The sequence below is a fragment of the Sardina pilchardus genome, chromosome 11 (genome assembly GCF_963854185.1).
Source record: "Sardina pilchardus chromosome 11, fSarPil1.1, whole genome shotgun sequence".
In the NCBI taxonomy this organism is placed as follows: Eukaryota; Metazoa; Chordata; class Actinopteri; order Clupeiformes; family Clupeidae; genus Sardina; species Sardina pilchardus.
The window spans coordinates 2,873,617-2,891,116 of record NC_085004.1 but is presented as its reverse complement, the minus strand read 5'-3'; the positions used below and the strand labels follow the sequence as shown (position 1 = coordinate 2,891,116).

At 50.7% G+C, this 17,500-nt stretch overlaps 1 protein-coding gene across 1 annotated transcript in view; it reads right to left on the bottom strand.

The window, feature by feature from the left end:
* mtss1lb (MTSS I-BAR domain containing 2b) overlaps positions 1-17,500 on the bottom strand; it is a 67,263-nt gene that overhangs the window by 6,972 nt on the left and 42,791 nt on the right. Inside the window, exons 4-12 of the mRNA XM_062549777.1 lie at positions 15,205-15,289; positions 12,569-12,660; positions 12,178-12,252; positions 7,966-8,123; positions 6,500-6,607; positions 6,212-6,309; positions 3,851-4,070; positions 2,035-2,109; positions 33-209 (exon numbers count right to left, since the gene is read on the bottom strand). Coding sequence (XP_062405761.1) covers positions 33-209; positions 2,035-2,109; positions 3,851-4,070; positions 6,212-6,309; positions 6,500-6,607; positions 7,966-8,123; positions 12,178-12,252; positions 12,569-12,660; positions 15,205-15,289 — 1,088 coding nt within the window. The remainder of the gene's footprint in view (positions 1-32; positions 210-2,034; positions 2,110-3,850; positions 4,071-6,211; positions 6,310-6,499; positions 6,608-7,965; positions 8,124-12,177; positions 12,253-12,568; positions 12,661-15,204; positions 15,290-17,500) is intronic.

Below are 17,500 nucleotides of genomic sequence, written 5' to 3'. Positions count from 1 at the left end.
CATTATTACTGTAACAGCTGCTGACTGGTCACCTTGGCAGCGATGGAGGCCGGGTGCATCCTGTGCCGCTGCGGGTCCTCCGGGTGCATGGCGGTGTAGCCCTGAGAGCCGGCCGCCACCTCGGCCTCCCGGGGCCGGTCCACCGGCTCCTTCCTCCTCTGGAGCGTGGTGGCCAGAGGCTGCTCGCACGCGCCTTGCTTGGACCAGTCCTGGAGAGGCGGGGGTGGTTATTTACAAGGCAAGACAGAAACACCAGCCGCTCCTCCTCTCTCTCAGAGAGAAGAGAGAGAGGGAGGAAGGGGGGGGGGGGGGGGGACTCGTCCACTATCCAGCAGTTTGAGAATCCTTCCCAGAGGGCACACGGGGGTAGAGGTGGGGGGGCTCAGAGGGGGGGGGGGGGGGGGGGGTCAGGGTCACACATGTGCACAATTTGGATGCTGTTGCCAATTGGTGAATGAGGTGGTTGTGCATTTCAATGCACTCAAAATGGGCAAACATGCCAACCAGTGGCCTGCTCAGTTTAGTAAATCTCTGGGAGATTTCAGACTAAACACAGGCAGTGACGCAAGCAACAGAAAAGGCATAGTGGTTAGGGAGCAAAGTAATGAAGTTATGAATGAGTTAAGCAGGTGGTAAAATTAACACGGGGCATTGGTAAATAAGCATTAATCATAGGAAGCGGCAAAAACCCAAACCAAACCAAAGAAGGAGGGAAAAAAAGGTCAAACCAAACCAAAACTGCAAAGAAAAAGTGCTTGATGACAACAAACCTTCCAGCAAGGAACCTTTGATGTGGGAGAGGAGGTGTTGGATCCGGGGGAGCGGTTATAGGGTGGGGACGCAGGAAGTATGACAGAGAAAGGCCTGATGGAGCCAGTGTGAGAGAGAGCAGGGCGGAAGGTAGCGAAGGACGAGCCAAACTGCGGAACGGAGAGACAAGATGGGTCAGAGAGGGCCGCCAGCTCTGGCCCCGCCCCACAGGGGCAGTTCTCCGCGGGTGTGCGGACTGGACGCACGCGCTGACAGTGACAGGAAGAGGTCAGAGGAAGGAGAGCCAGGATGACCAGAGCAGCTGAGAAGCGGCCCGGTCACCAGAGCTGAGAGCCTAGCCTACAGTACCCACAAATCACCTGTGATCACCATGGACAGGTGGACACATGTAGTACCCCGTCCTGCCATTCAGGCCCATCTCTGACTAACACCAAATACAGTACCACCACAGCTCAAACAACATTCACATTGCCAACATGTATGCATGCCTGCTGATACATACATGAATATTGCACACAATCACATTTCCTTTGCATAACATAAAGGAGTTTCTTACAAACAGAACAGATAACAGTAAGCAGTACACTCATTCTTAAACGATAGGGATCATGCAGAACATCAGAGGGCTACAACGGAACACAGGTCTGATCACATCCGCTTATTGAGTGATAACATTGATTCTGATTCTGAGGCTATCGTCCACTAAAATACTGTAAACCTGTATTTTATATCCGGTTTTATCTGTATGTTACCATGTTATATAAAACCAGTATATAAAAGCATGTGAAGAAGAAGAAATGTGTTGAGTAGCCAACAAAATCAGTGGTCCAAACATAAAATAATGTTTTAAATATGACCAATAGACCTACATATGCTTATTTATCGTTACTTGTACTGTGTACATGTACAGTATGTGTCATAATCAGTGTTATTGCTCGACAAGAAGATGTGATTAGACCTGTTTTCTGGTGTAACCTTCTCACATTCCACGTAACCCCTATCATAGAGATGTTTTGAGATACTGTGAGGGGCAACATGCAACATAAAAACCTTATCATACAAATACATGACGATATTGATATATACAAATGCGTGTAGTACACATCCTGTTGCTGTATTGGTGCGTCTGTGTGTGTGTGTGGTCAAAGCTTATAGTATAAGTCCTGTTGCTGTATTTGTGCGTGTGTGTGTGTGCTCAAAGCTTATAGTATAAGTCCTGTTGCTGTATTGGTGCGTCTGTGTGTGTGTGTGCTCAAAGCTTACCGTTGTAGGCGAGCTGCACTCACTCACTGACTGGCAGGTCTCTGATGCCTCTGAAGATGCCGAACTTGAAGATTTCTACAGGACCAGAATGGACATATTATGTATTCATGCAGAGCCTTCCTTTGAGCTGTTACTGGCTATGAAATACACCACGTTGAGCTAAATTTCATCTGATGAATCAATAGGCTCAGGTGTGACGTTTGCATACAAGTAAAGATGCCTTACATTACAGAAAATTGTGTCATTCATTAATGACCCAGACAAATAAGATAATTATTCAGTATATTAAATTAGGCTTCAAAATAATGGGAAAATGTCATGTATACTCTGCTCTCTAATGCTGTAGGCAGGTCTGCTGGCTGTTGAAACCAGGCCCAATCAGGCTCTCACCTGCACCTCTCACCTGTCCTACCACACAGTTCCAACTCTGCACACTACACACTCTCAAGCACCTGTGTTAAGTGTAGAAATCTACAGCTTAAACCTGATTTTCCACAATGTTTATAGTTTTCTAAGAAGTCTCACTCAGCTCTTAAGGAGAGGATGTATGCTAAATGGGGAATTCATGGCATCATCAATACCCCAGTTTGGGACTGTCCACAAAAAAACTCCACAAGTCAGTACCTTGTAGTTCACAGTCTTTTCACATTTCCGGGAATAAGCTATATGCACATCATTCACTTATACTGGCAGATCCACTTCCTTTTCATGGTACACACAATAGCCTATGACAAAAAATGACAGATTACTGGCCTGTCAGTTTTACTAAAGTTGCATAATGCTAGGCGAACAAAATAGCTAAAGTTATCTAACCAGTTCAGTAACATCAGTTGCTTGGTTAAGACATGGCATATTCACATTAGCTATTAGCCTCATAGTTGTTATCGGAGCTGGCCATGTAGTCTGGCTATCACCTTACTAAGCTCAATCTTTTAAGATTGAACATTAGTATGGGGAGGCTGCGCTTTGTTTCTACTGCACAAGAGGCGTGATCAATGGGCATGTTAAAATCAAATGCTTGGATAGTCCTTCAACCAATCAGATCAACGATCTGGTGCGTCTTTTGGATAAGCTAGTTTCTGATTGGAGCCAAAGGTTCTGGCAGGGAACAGAGGAGATAGATGTGCAGATTTCCAGCCTGAGCTGCCCGGCGAAATCCAAATTCGCCGGAAGTTACTGGCCATGTACATTTTACACCCTTTTTCCATTTGTTGGGGGCACACACCATTTTCACAAGTCTGTCTACATTACAGTGAGACGGGGTAGGTCTTGAAGACAATTGCTATAGAATAGAGCCATATCTGTCAATGTATTAATGCAACCAGGAAGTTGATAAGCCTGTATAAGTGGATCCAAACCGAGTTCTGCATAGAGTGCATAGTTTTATAGTTTTCTATCTACCTACCTTTTCTAAGGTGGTATAAAGCTAATTTAACAGGTACAGTATGTCACCTTGGCTCGCGTATAGCCTACTGAAGATGGAGGCCGAAACATGACTATCACCTTTAATCGCCAAAATTACACATGAATGAGCATCTATTTTTGGAAGAAAACATGTGTTTTTTTCTAAGAATCGACCCAAAAAAATACACAATTGAGCTTGAAAGGGATCTTCATGTGATATTCATGGGTTTCATCTGGTCCCTTTCCACAGGTGTATTAAAATCAAGCATCTAGATTATGATGCAAACTAAATGGGGGCTTGATTAATACACCTGTGGAAAGGGACCTGATGAAACCATGTACTGTATACGATGTGACTGTGTGACTTCAGCATCAGTAGAAACCCCCACCCCCGGGTGCCCCCATGCCTTACTTGGCTGGTGATGTCCGAGGGCATGGGCGAGGGAGGCTTGGAGTAGACGTTGGCGTCCTGCGAGATGAAGCCGGAGTCGTGTGAGGAGACGCTGCTGAGGCGGTGGGCTCCCCCTGGTGGCGGCTGCGCCAGGCTGCGGTAGCGACAGGATGAACTGGGTGAGTGAGTCTGCGAGCCTCCGGACGAGCGAGAGGCGCTACTGTGGGCGCTGTTCACGCTGCTGCGAGGGGGAAGGGAGGGGGGGGGGTGAGGGGGTGAGGGGGGGGGGGACACACAGGTCACAGGGCCAGGGGGAGGTGTGTGTTTGTGGGGGGGGGGGGGGGGAGTGATGGGTAAATGGAAGGTGATGTTGATGGCATGGCAGACGTTGAATGGAGTGTTGATGATAGGCCAAGGGAGTAGTGGGTGGATCAAATGATAATTGACATGATGATGATGATGATGGTGATGATGAGGATGAAGGTGGTGGTAGTGGATATCAACAGGATGTGAGCCACCCCATTGGACAGAGCAGAGATAGAGGACGGTAGTGTGGCAGTGGCGAGGGAGGCAGATGGCAGATGGCGCAAGTGAAGGGTGAGGAAGGTCGTGAGAGAGGATGTCGTGAGAGAGGAGTCACGGCGACAGCATAGAGGAGCAGCAGGAGGCGCACAGTTACAGCAGCGGGTCAGTTGGTTTAGAGGCCCAGAAGGAGAGAGCGGAGGAGGTGCAGTGAGGTGAGGAGAGGAGAGGAGTGAGTGAGCAACAGAGGAGGAGGAGACACCGGTTAGTAGAGGAGAGAAGTTCAGTTAGAGGGGAGTCGGAGGGTCAGACAGGAAGGAGTCCAGAGGCAGCAGAGGAGGAGGTCCAGAGGCAGCAGAGGAGGAGGTCCAGAGGCATCAGGAGGAACGAGAGGCCAAGCGGAGGAGAGGAGGAAAGGAGAGAGTCAGGTGAAGAGGTGAATGGATGGATGGATGAATGAATGGATGAAATGGAGGGATGAAAGTGTGCAGGGGGTAAAGGAGTGGAGGGGTGAGGGGAGGGCCAAACGACAGACACAAGTTGAAAGAGTGTGAGAACACATGAACAACCAGGCATGGGCACACACAGAACAGGGGAGGAGGCTAAGGGTGTGTGTGACACATACGCACACACACACACACACACACACACACACACACACACACACACACACACACACACACACACACACACACACACACACACACCAGACACCCAAAGCCTCAAAATGTCTCAGTCTAGCAGATGGCTTTTTGATAGGATTTTTATGGCCCATCCTCCCCATTCACCCAGGACCAGGACGTGTGTGATTTGGCGTATCATATGGCATGCCAGTCTGGGGCAGTGCCATGACGAGCCGACACAGCACAGGACACAGGGGTGACACACAGCTGATCTGCAGTCAGCGGCTGACGTGTTAGCGCAGATCTGGGAGGAACACTGAGGACATGGCACGGACACGGGGAGCAGCGGAGAGCCTCACAGCACACACCAGTGCCTCATGTCATAATACAACAATCTCGCTCTCACACACACACACACACACACACACACGACCATACACACACACACACCACACACACACACCAGTGCCTCATGTCATAATACAACACTCTCGCTCTCACACACACACACACACACACACACACACGACCATACACACACACGACCATACACACACACACACACACACGACCAAACACACACACACACTCACACACACACACACACACACACACACACACACACACACACACACACACACACACACACGACCATACACACACATGACCATACACACACACACACACACACGACCAAACACACACACACACACACACACACACACACACACACACATTTTCACTGCCTTACACCATACCCTCACACACGACACATACTTTCACTCTCTCTCACACACTCCCTATGAAGCCAGTAACGGTTATTGGTTTTCAGCTGGTCATAATGTTTGTTGCAGTGCAAGGCTCAGTGTTGATTACCCTTCATACTTGAGCACGTTCTGTATTACTCGCTTCAACAGATTTCCAAAGCAGAATTTATTGACGTGTGCCTTGTAATAAATGCGCCGCCGCAAGCTATGGCTGATGTGCACGACGTAGAATAACAATCACGGAGCTTTACAGGGGCCTGATTCATCCGTTCACCTGGTAAAGACTATGCCCACTGATACACACACAAGCACAACGATATGCAAAACCAACAATACACACACTCACTCACTCACACACGCGCACACGCACACACACACACACACACACACACACACACACACACACACACACACACACACACACACACACACACACACACACACACACAACCAAACAATGAGTCTTGTACCTGCACATGCTGCTCTTTCGGGAGCCAGAGCTGCTGGGGGATGAGGGAGGGGTCTGGTAAGTCCAGCTGTAGTCCGAGCCCTTCAGATCCTTGATTACCTTTGGAAGCAGGCGGAAAATACAGTACATGCCAGTTCTCAGCAGTATGGCTTTGTGTGTGTGAGTGTGTGTATTAGAGAGAGAGAGAGAGAGAGAGAGAGAGGGAGGAAGCGAGAAAGCGAGGAAGAGAGAGAGAGAGAGAGAGAGAGAGAGAGAGAGTGTGTGTGTGTGTGTGTGTGTGTGTAAATACCTGCTCGCTGGCAGGAGGCAGTTTGTGGGGGTCAGTGGTCAGCACAGTGAGGTCATCAATAATGGCCTGGAGGTGAGTGATCTCTCCCAGCATGGCAATCTCTCCATTCTGCCACAACACATGACAGGGGATGAAGGGCACTGCATTCTCATCTTTAGCTCCACTTCCTATGCAGGTTGTTATTGACTGTCCAGGAGAACTCTGCATCTTCCTTTTGCTCCCTGACACAATTTAGTAGTCATCAGCATGTCCTCAACCCCGTTTTGTCTCTAAAACACTGAATCTCAAGCATTCCAACAGCCGAGCCCTTTGCTCCCTTGTCTATTTCTCAAGCTAACAGCCAGAGACGGACATCCTGGGTCCAGAAAGTAAAAGTCCTGCCATACTGTAAATTCTCTCTACCTGTGCACTTAACACAGGTGATCACTAATTATCTGATCTACCTGGCTGCTATTATGGATGAGCTAGTTTACTACATGGTTGGATAAAATACATGGCAGTACTTCTACTTTCTGAACCCGGGATGTCCGCCTCTGCTAGCAGCTGTGTGTGTTGTTCTAGAAGTGTGTAGTGTGTGCTGGGCCCTTTGCTCCCTTGTCTATGTCTCAAGCTAGCAGCTGTGTGTGTGTTCTAGAAGTGTGTAGTGTGTGTGGAGCCCTTTGCTCCCTTGTCTATGTCTCAAGCTAACAGCTGTGTGTGTGTTCTAGAAGTGTGTAGTGTGTGTGGAGCCCTTTGCTCCCTTGTCTATGTCTCAAGCTAGCAGCTGTGTGTGTGTTCTAGAAGTGTGTAGTGTGTGTGGAGCCCTTTGCTCCCTTGTCTATGTCTCAAGCTAACAGCTGTGTGTGTGTTCTAGAAGTGTGTAGTGTGTGTGGAGCCCGGCTTTGCTCCCTTGTCTATGTCTCAAGCTAGCAGCTGTGTGTGTGTTCTAGAAGTGTGTAGTGTGTGTCGAGCCCTTTGCTCCCTTGTCTATGTCTCAAGCTAACAGCTGTGTGTGTGTTCTAGAAGTGTGTAGTGTGTGTGGAGCCCTTTGCTCCCTTGTCTATGTCTCAAGCTAGCAGCTGTGTGTGTGTTCTAGAAGTGTGTAGTGTGTGTGGAGCCCTTTGCTTCCTTGTCGATGTCTCAAGCTAACAGCTAGCAGCTGTGTGTGTGTTCTAGAAGTGTGTAGTGTGTGTGGAGCCCTTTGCTTCCTTGTCTATGTCTCAAGCTAGCAGCTGTGTGTGTGTTCTAGAAGTGTGTAGTGTGTCTTGTCCATGTCTCAAGCTAGCAGCTGTGTGTGTGTTCTAGAAGTGTGTAGCGTGTGCTGGGCCCTTGTCTATGTCTCAAGCTAACAGCTGTGTGTGTGTTCTAGAAGTGTGTAGTGTGTGTCGAGCCCTTTTCTCCCTTGTCTATGTCTCAAGCTAGCAGCTGTGTGTTGCTCTAGAAGTGTGTAGCGTGTGCGGGGCCCTGTGTGTAGACGGCTCTCTCACCACCACAGGCTGCAGGAAGCCGATGAAGGTGCAGAAGCGCCCCCTCTCCTCCACCAGGGCGCGGCGCACCGCCTGCTTCTCCGTCTCCTCCATCAGCAGGTACATGTCGTTCACGTCCTGCATGGCGCTGTCCAGCTGGGGCTGCAGGTCCCCTCGGCCTGAAGTGGACCGCAGGGGAAGAGTGGAGGAGAGGAGGAGAGGAGGAGAGGAGGAGAGGGGTGGGGAAGAGTGGAGGAGAGGAGGAGAGGAGGAGAGGAGGAGAGGAGGAGAGGAGGAGAGGGGTGGGGAGGAGTAAGGGCAGAAGATAGAGGGGAGACAAGAGGAGAGGAGGAGAGGAGAGGTGGAGGAGAGGAGAGGAGGAGAGAAGAGAAGAGAAGAGAAGGGAAGAGAAGAGAAGAGAAGAGAAGAGAAGAGAAGAGAAGAGTGGAGGAGAGGAGGAGAGGAGGAGAGGAGGAGAGGAGGAGAGGGGTGGGGAGGAGAGGAGGAGAAGGGGGAGAAGAGGAAGGGCAGAAGATAGAGGGGGGACAAGAGGAGAGGAGGAGAGGAGAGGTGGAGGAGAGGAAGAGGAGAGGAGGAGAGGAAGAGAGGGGTGGGGAAAAGAAGAGAAGAGAAGAGAAGAGAAAAGAAGAGAAGAGAAGAGTGGAGGAGAGGAGGAGAGGAGGAGAGGGGTGGGGAGGAGAGGAGGAGAGGGGTGGGGAAGAGGAAGGGCAGAAGATAGAGGGGGGACAAGAGGAGAGGAGGAGAGGAGAGGAGAGTGGAGGTGGAGGAAGAGGAGTGGAGGAGAGAAGAGAAGAGAAGAGTGGAGGAGGGGAGGAGAGGGGTGGGGAAGAGGAAGGGGAGAAGATAGAGGGGAGAAGAGGATTGTGGAGAAGAGGAGAGGAGGAGATAATAGAAGAGAAGAGAAGAACGGAGGAGAGGAGAAGAGTAGAGGGGAGGAGAGGAGAGGGGAGGAGTGGCGAGAAGGAGAGAAGAGAAGAGTGGAGGAGAGGAGGAGAGAAGAGAAGAGGAGAGAAGAGTGGAGGAGAGTGGAGGAGAAGAGAGGAGGAGAGAGCAGGAGAGCAGATGGAGGATATAAAGGGGCCCAGAGGGATGAGGGGGCGCGGTCCAAAAGGTGTAACAGGTGTGTGAGGAGCACATTGTGTTGTGTGTTAAGGAGGCAGCAGTGGAGAACAGGAGCAGAGGAGCCACAGCCCACAACATGGCCGCCAGGGAGGGGGAACAAGGGATAGAGAGAGAGAGAGACAGAGAGAGAGAGAGAGAGAGAGAGAGAGAGAGAGAGAGATTAGAACATTGCAGAGGGCATGGGCCAGCCCTCAATCCATCATCACACCCCCCCCCCCCCCCCCAACCTCCCATGAACACGGCCCCCAGCGAGACGAGACTGACACAGGACAGGATGAACCTACTGGCAATCTACACGACTGGTGGGAGAGACGAGCGCGTATGACCACTACACCAACTGACGGCACACAACCCCGAGAGGGCGAGAGGAGAGCGCAGGGGCCGGAGAGGCCTGCAGGGGGCAGGAGAGATGGTGGTGGTGGTGGCAGGCACGGTCATGTTAAATCATGCAGACGCTCACGCTAGCACCCCCCCCCCACGGCCTGCCCACACAGGCCAGAGGTGCTCTACCCAGAAATAAGCAGCCCTCACAGGCTACATAAGAGCACGCAGCATGCTGGGGTACTAGCATCACGCTAGAGAAGGGCAGGAGAGGAGTTATGGGAGGAGGGGGGAGGGGGGAGTGGGCTCTTGGTTAGTGCTGTTGGAGTCTGGTGGTGGTTAGTTCTAATGTCATGCATACACAGCCCCACTACAAAACCTACACTGCACATTAATAGTAAGACAGAACATTAGAATAGTAGTCTTGCATGGTCTAGGTCTCCAATTGTTAGTCTCATGTCTACAAATGAGTGGCATTAAGTAATAGTATTACTATAGTATCACTGTGTAATCCCCATTTCATCAGGTGAGTGTGTTCAATGAGAATGTAAGAAATACGTCTTCTGATATCTACTTCTTGTTGAGACTACTGTAGGTTGTTGTTAACACGGTGTGATTGTGTAAAAGGCTTATTGTGTGTTCACTCTGCTATTCACTGTCTTGTGCAAGGTAAATGTGCTATCTAAATAAGCTTCTCTGTAAACATGCTTACAAGAAATCTCTACATTTGGAAATAGAGGTTGTTTGATAGAAACTTGGATTATAGCTTGGTTAACTTGATCTCTCATTGTCTTGTCGCTTATGCAGTCATTCTAAAGAAAAATGTAATTTCAGGAGGACATTAATGCATTACACTATGCTTATATAAGTTGAACTTAAGCTGAATAAGAGGATAATCAGAATGTGAGTGTGTGAGAAGTATCTGGCTGTGTAGCTGTCAACAGATATGAAAAATAATGCACTTGTCAAAGTAGACTTTCATCTCTTGGCTTATTCTGTCTTTCAATGGCTCTCTCTCCCTCTCCCTCTCTGTCTTTCGTTCTCTCTCTCTCTCTCTCTCTCAGACACACACACACCAATACACTGAACACACACATGATGTGCACAGCACTAAGCACACATTAATCTTGTCATGCAGTAGGAGAAGAGGTCATTGCCAGTGGAGCTTGCTTAAGCCTGTGAGAGGGTCAGGGGTGGCAGGAGATGGGGAGGAGAGATCAAGAGATCAGGGGGGAGCTGAAGCATAGCTGAGCAGTGGGGGAGGCAACGTCATACTTACCCTGCAGTTCTACAGGGGAAAGACAACATACGCACAAAGACAGAGAGAGAGAGAGAGAGAGAGAGAGAGAGAGTGATAGGGGTCAGACAGAGTTAAAGGAGAAAGGCAAGGAGAAAAGAGTAGAGAGAGAGAGAGAGAGAAAGAGAGAGAGAGAGAGAGAGGTTGTGACAGAGACAGACAGGAAGAGAAGAGAAGAGAAGAGAGAGCTTTGTGTTAGGGTTAGTACAAGGAAGCCATCACAGCTCAGTCCACGGCCAAAGTGCTTGAGGACAGTTAGGAGCAGGAACGCTGCAGCAACCAAACGGCAACCAAACGGCAACCAAAATCAATCCCTGATGGGGCTGATGCAACTCAGAGATCATAATCGCACAGCCAATGACAAAGCAGAAACCAAAGAAAAGGTCAAAATATTAGACATAAAATACAAAAAAGTTAGGTCAGGGAGAGGGATAATCAGGTTGAGTAACTGGGGGACTTGTGGAGGTTGCATGTGTGCTGACGGAGTCGAACGTGGCCTGGAGGGGCACATGTGTGCAGGCTGGCGCATCAATTACATGCTGCAGTGCTGAGTGCAACCCAGTCAGCTCCGCTTCCCCTGAATCGTCCTCCCTCCCCGCGCTGCAGTCTTCCTAGTAACACCGCTGGATTATAACCCAGTCAGCTCCGCTTCCCCTGAATCGTCCTCCCTCCCCGCGCTGCAGTCTTCCTAGTAACACCGCTGGATTATAACCCAGTCAGTTCCGCTTCCCCTGAATCGTCCTCCCTCTCCGCGCTGCAGTCTTCCTAGTAACACCGCTGGATTAGAACCTCCATTCAGGAGCCCACATTATTGGCTGGTGAGCCGGCACATGCCATGACAGGCCGTCGAATGGAGAGCGAGTCGGCGCTCCCTCGGTTTGACCAGCAGAGGGAGCCATTGCATGAGCGAGCCGCCTGCTGCTGCTGCTGCTGCTGCTGCTGCCTGACCGGTGCTCTCGAGTGAGAGATTCTTCCTCATGACAGACCGGCGCATTCTGTCTCTGTCTCTCTCTCTTTCACTGAGGAGAAAACAGACGCAGACTACCTCTGGGCCCTAGCGCACTCTGAGCTGTCAATCACAAATGTCAAACGACGAGGCGTGCGACTCATCATCAGCAACAGAACAAAAGACCAGAGCAGTCGGAGTCCACTCGGCCCTCAGCTGAAGCAGAAGGACACCACCTTGAGGATTTGACCTTGGCATTTCTGCTCACGACCACATCGGTGTCTGGGAAGGGGAAACTGTTGGGGTGGGGTGGGGTGGGGTGGGGGGGGTGTTGCGTTATATAACACCCCGTCACAGGTTCTCTTGCTGTCATGGCAACTGCTCTGATCGTGGTGCACATTAGCTGTCATTACTGGGAGAAGGGGGGGCGAACCAGTGGCATGCCTGCGTCCATGTTGCAGCAGCGGACCAATCACAGACAGCCCCTGGAGGAAGAGGAGGAGTGATACGGGGGGGGGGGGCTTACCTTTGCGAGCCTTCTTCTGCAGCTTCATGGTGTCGGAGGACTTCTTCTTTATCTCGTGACGAGACCGCTTGTACTCTGCAAGAGGGAGGAGCAGAGTGGATGAGGGGGTTAGAGCTTTACATAAACAGTCCGAGCTACACGGAGATGGACACAGCCCGGTTATCACCGGTCTTTGGTATTATTTGCCCTCAATGGTGCCTTCCAGGCAGCGCTGCCTTCAAGGCACTACTCCCCTCAGTTTATCCCCTCAGGATGAGGGTTGAGGGGGTTAAGTTTAGGAATAGGGTAAAGGTAGTGCCTTTTAGGCTGTGCTGCCTGGAAGGTGCCGTTGGGGGCAAAAAACACCATTGAGCGGTTATCACCAGGGAGACTCTGAGCAGCGGTCAGGCACCTTTGGCGTGGTCCTTGTCCAGCTGGTTGGCCGTCTTCTTCCAGTCCTCTATGCGGTCCTGGAGGGGTGTGATCAGGCTCTCCATCAGAGCACTGTGTTTGGAAGGAGAGAGACAGGGAGATAAACAGAGAGAGAAAGAGGGAGGGAGAGAGAGAGGGATGAGAAGAGGAAAGGAAAAGAATAAACTATCAACATGCTTCTGGAGTTTTCACACGACCTTACACCATTTCACGCTTCACACACAACGTTTAAATCACACCCACCTCTTGTGACTGTCATATGTCAAAAGCCCATGAATCAACGTTTTTGTGTCGAGTCAGATCACGTCGACACACTTAACTGATTAACAATGACATCACCTCTGACCCATTTTTCCCTTCCTGACTATTTCAGTCTCTGGCACACCTCTCCCCAAGTCTATCATAACTCAGCCAGAGAGCACAGACACGTGCTTCATCACGGCCCATCCAACACTGAGAGAGCGAGAGAGCGAGAGAGAAAGAGAGAGAGAGAGAGAGAGAGAGAGAGCGAGAGAAAGAGAGAGCGAGAGAAAGAGAGAGAGAGAGAGAGAGAGAGAGAGAGAGAGAGAGAAAGAGAGAGAGAGCGAGAGAGAAAGAGAGAGAGAGAGAGAGAGAGAGAGAAAGAGAGCGAGAGAAAGAGAGAGAGAGAAAGAGAGAGAGAGAGAGAGAGAGAGAAAGAGAGAAAGAGAGAGAAAGAGCGTCTATTCCACTCCCCGCCGCAAATGTTTGAGGAGGAGAGTAAACAAGCGGCTGAGGAGAGCTCATCATCATTAGCATCACACACAGACGTGCAATTAAGAGAGGCTTCTCTTCTCTGTGTGTGCAGCGCCGCGCCGCGCTCCTCTCCCCCTCGTCCTCCCCAGGAACAGCCGTCCTCACACGGGACGCGACGGGACGGGAGGCAGGCCGCTGTGGGAGGCGTGTGTGTGGGTGGCCTCTGGGGGGGACGGTGGTGGCGGCGGTGGTGGTGGCGTACAGTGTGCTGTAGGGTGAGGCAGAGGGGACTGTCTGCACATGTGGGATACTTTGGCCCCCCGAGTGCTCTGATAGTGAGAGAGAGTGTGTGTGTGTATGTGTGTGTGTGTGTGTGTGTGTGTGTGTGTGTGTGTGTGTGTGTGTGTGTGTGTGTGTGTGTGTGGTCGTTGTGGGGGTGGTGGCAGTAGGTCAGAGGTGCTATTAGTCTCTGTTTCTCTGTTTCCCTTCTGTCTGTGTCCTGCGTCATCACTTTTCACTTTTCTATGGGGGACGTGGGGAGGAATGGTGTGTGTGTGTGTGTGTGTGTGTGTGTGTATGGAGGAGGGGGGTTGAGTTGATGGAACTGGATGTTCTTGATCGTATGTGTGTGTGTGTGTGTGTGTGTGTGTGTGTGTGTGTGTGTGTGTGTGGCGGTGATCGGATTTCTGCGGTTCAAAGACACGGCGTGCTGCCCTGCTATTTCCACAGCACGAGGAGACGGAGGCCCAAACATGAGCTGGGACTGGGCCATGGAAAGAGCCCCGCGTGGAGAATAACAGCGTGGCGACACGTGAGCGCTCACTGGGAGCCCCGCACGCCGCTACAGCATCTCCGCTGACTCCTCTAACCACCTCTGCACCAGGGGCTCCACTCCGCCAAGCCATTGTCTCAGCCCACGACGCGCTCCACACACACACTTAATGTGGGCTATGAGTTGTGAGTCATATGAACCATATTCATCACACACAGTCTGGCTTTGATGCATTATCTTTAAGACAGCCCTGTGAAACAGCTGTACAGTATATGAACACTCTGCCAACATTCCAGCTGTTCCACCGTCAGGGTGTGTAGAAATGAGGGGGCCTCTGGAGATGCTGCTTGAAGACGTGCAGTACTGTACCGCCGAGTTTTGGTAGCCTGATAAACCAGCCTAAATGGATTGGATGTCTAATTTAGTCTGGCCTCGATGAATGGATACAACGGAACATTGTTGATGAGCACAACCCGTTGTCTTTCAAACCGTGTCTGCGCCTATAGGCCAACGCTCCCTCAAAACCCCGCCACAGAGCCCTCTGCCTCGCCCGCGTTGATTCAAAACACATCTCTGCGTTGTGATTGGTTTAGTTGCCATCTGCCAGATTCAGGGCAGTGTTTTCAAAATGTACAGTGGTCCGAGGCCAGACCCAAATGCAGGCAAAACATTTTGCCGTCCAGCAGTTGGCGCTGGTTTTCCAGGCTAGAGTTTTGGTGCACTAGAATGCAACATTCAAATGCAAAATGGCTCCAGCGCCGTGCGATGTGCTTGTGTGTGGTGCGTTCTCATGCGGTGGACTGGACTTACTTGGAGAAGTGGCGCAGTTTGGCCTCAATGCTGCGATGTGCTTGTGTGTAGTGCCATGTGCTTGTGTGTGGTGCGTTCTCACGCGGTGGACTGGACTTACTTGGTGAAGTGGCGCAGTTTGGCCTCAATGCTGCGATGTGCTTGTGTGTAGTGCGATGTGCTTGTGTGTGGTGCGATGTGCTTGTGTGTGGTGCGATGTGCTTGTGTGTGGTGCGATGTGCTTGTGTGTGGTGCGATGTGCTTGTGTGTGGTGCGATGTGCTTGTGTGTGGTGCGATGTGCTTGTGTGTGGTGCGTTCTCATGCGGTGGACTGGACTTACTTGGTGAAGTGGCGCAGTTTGGCCTCAATGCTGCGATGCCTCATACACATGCGGGTCAGCGCCGACCCAATGTCCCTGGTGGCCCCTGCAGGAGGGAAGAGAGAGAGAAGAGAAGAGAGAGAGGAGAAAAGAGAGAGAGAGAGAGAGGAGAGAGAGAAGAGAGAGAGAGAAGAGAAGAGAGAGAGAAATGTCAGACTAGCACTGCTGAAGCACTGCATACAGGACAGTATGTTGGAGAACACCCTGGTCAGCCATGTTACAAGGTACTGTAAGACACACAGCTGTTACTATGTCTCTTGGACCCTCCACCGCTCTCTCTCTCACACACACACACACACACACACACACACGCACACACATACGACAGGGTAATATTTACTTTTCAGAGAGTGAGGATTTACTACCTCTATACACAGCGCACCACCATCCCCAAATAAAGCTCCAGCACTCGCGTGACTAAGTGTGTGTGTGTGTGTGTGAGGGAGGGAGGGGAGGGAGTCTGAGTAACCTGTAACTGTGATAAACATCTGGTTATTTTTAGCGGTGGACGGAGAGTTGGAAAAAGCTGACCCCCCTGTATTTGCACACACCACCAATCCCACTTCCAAAGAAGGTGGCTCTCCGTAGCCCTGGAAAGCCATTGTGTTTTCGTCTGTTTGAAGAGTCTGACCGCAGGTTTCTTGGCAAACTCACTCTGAGTCGGCCCCAACTGCTCTCTTAGTTTGAAATAATATTCCTGCTACATGGCCAGAGGATCATTAATAGTGCTGAGTAACACAAGAAGAAAGGAAAAAGAGAAACAGAAAGATTCACAAAGGGGGAAGAAAAGAGGGGAAAAAGAAGAACAAATCTGAAAAACTGTTTAAATAGCGAGCTGACAAAATCCTGCCATCCAGCTCCATTATCAGAGGGCCCAGAAGGGATTAGCAGCCGGGCCTGTGTAGTGGCGTTTCTCTCGCGCGCACACACACACACGCGTGCTAATTAAACACTGGGGGATTCAAACCTAAAACACAGGCCTGCAGTCTGAGAGCTGAACCCAGAGTCCCCCCACCCTGCAACACACACGGGGGGTTTACATCCCCTCGCCTGAGCCACCATACACCATAATCCCGGCCCACGTGGGGTTAATCCCAGCCGTCTCAAGGTCACCTGAGCCCGCGCCGAAAGGCCCATTTTCACACACCCCAATGGGCCTCCAGTCAATAGCGATTCACCGGGCGCCATTTATATTCCACCATTCGTCAACAATCCCACGCCATCAAGCGCCGTGGCTTCCACCTCAGCCTTTCTCTGGCTCTAATGGAACAGGAAGTGGGGTTAGACGGAGGTGACCTAACATGGTGCCGTCGCGTGCTCACCACTCTACTTCCCAACACTGTCCTCAGGATCCAGGGTGAGAAGGACCCACACAGGGGGGGTTAAAGCACCGGATTACCCAAACTGCCCCAGATTACCCAATATGCCTCAGACTCCACCCGTCCGATGACACCCCAAACCTTAATGCCCCTGACAGTGAGTGACCGGCGGGGCCAGTTCTCTCCGCAGCTCGGGCAGCGCAGGCACAGACATATTCTCACACTAACGCGCAGCGCTTCGTGTGATCGTAAAGGGACATGGCAGAGCGCAGTGGCACACACACACACACACTATCCACAAATATTACGTCTGGATGTTTAGAGCACCCAGTGGGCATGCCGTGACCTCAAAATGACCCACACACACACACACACACACACACACACACACACACACACACACAGAACCGGATAATCTCTGTCATTAATATCATTATGCTTCCAGATGCTGATACGTGCTATTATGTTCGGTCAGCCCTGTGTCACATCAGCATTGTCTGGATAACGTGCAGGAAGCACCCAAGGCCAACCATACAGGCCAGCGAACTACAGATACTGTACTGTAGGTCAGCCTGCCGGACTGCATACAAAACATCCTGAAATAGCACCACTCAGCTCAATTCCAACAGCCTGACTGACCAACACTGGGTCCAGCAAATGGCATAAAATGGTAGATTCCCCATTTGGGCACACGGGTGTTATGTTTCACATGATTTATGTATATGATACTCTTGTAGTCATTACCAAAGAGTGCTATTCCAAAATGCAAAACCCAAATACACAAACAAGCACAGCACACACCCCCTCAGTTCACGAGCGCTTGTTGAAGAAGGACCTCCCTGACATACACAGTATGTTGGGAGATGGGGAGAGAGCAACTCCATTCATAATTAACACATTCCTGCTTCACGCCTTCTGTTCTACCCAGCAACCATTCA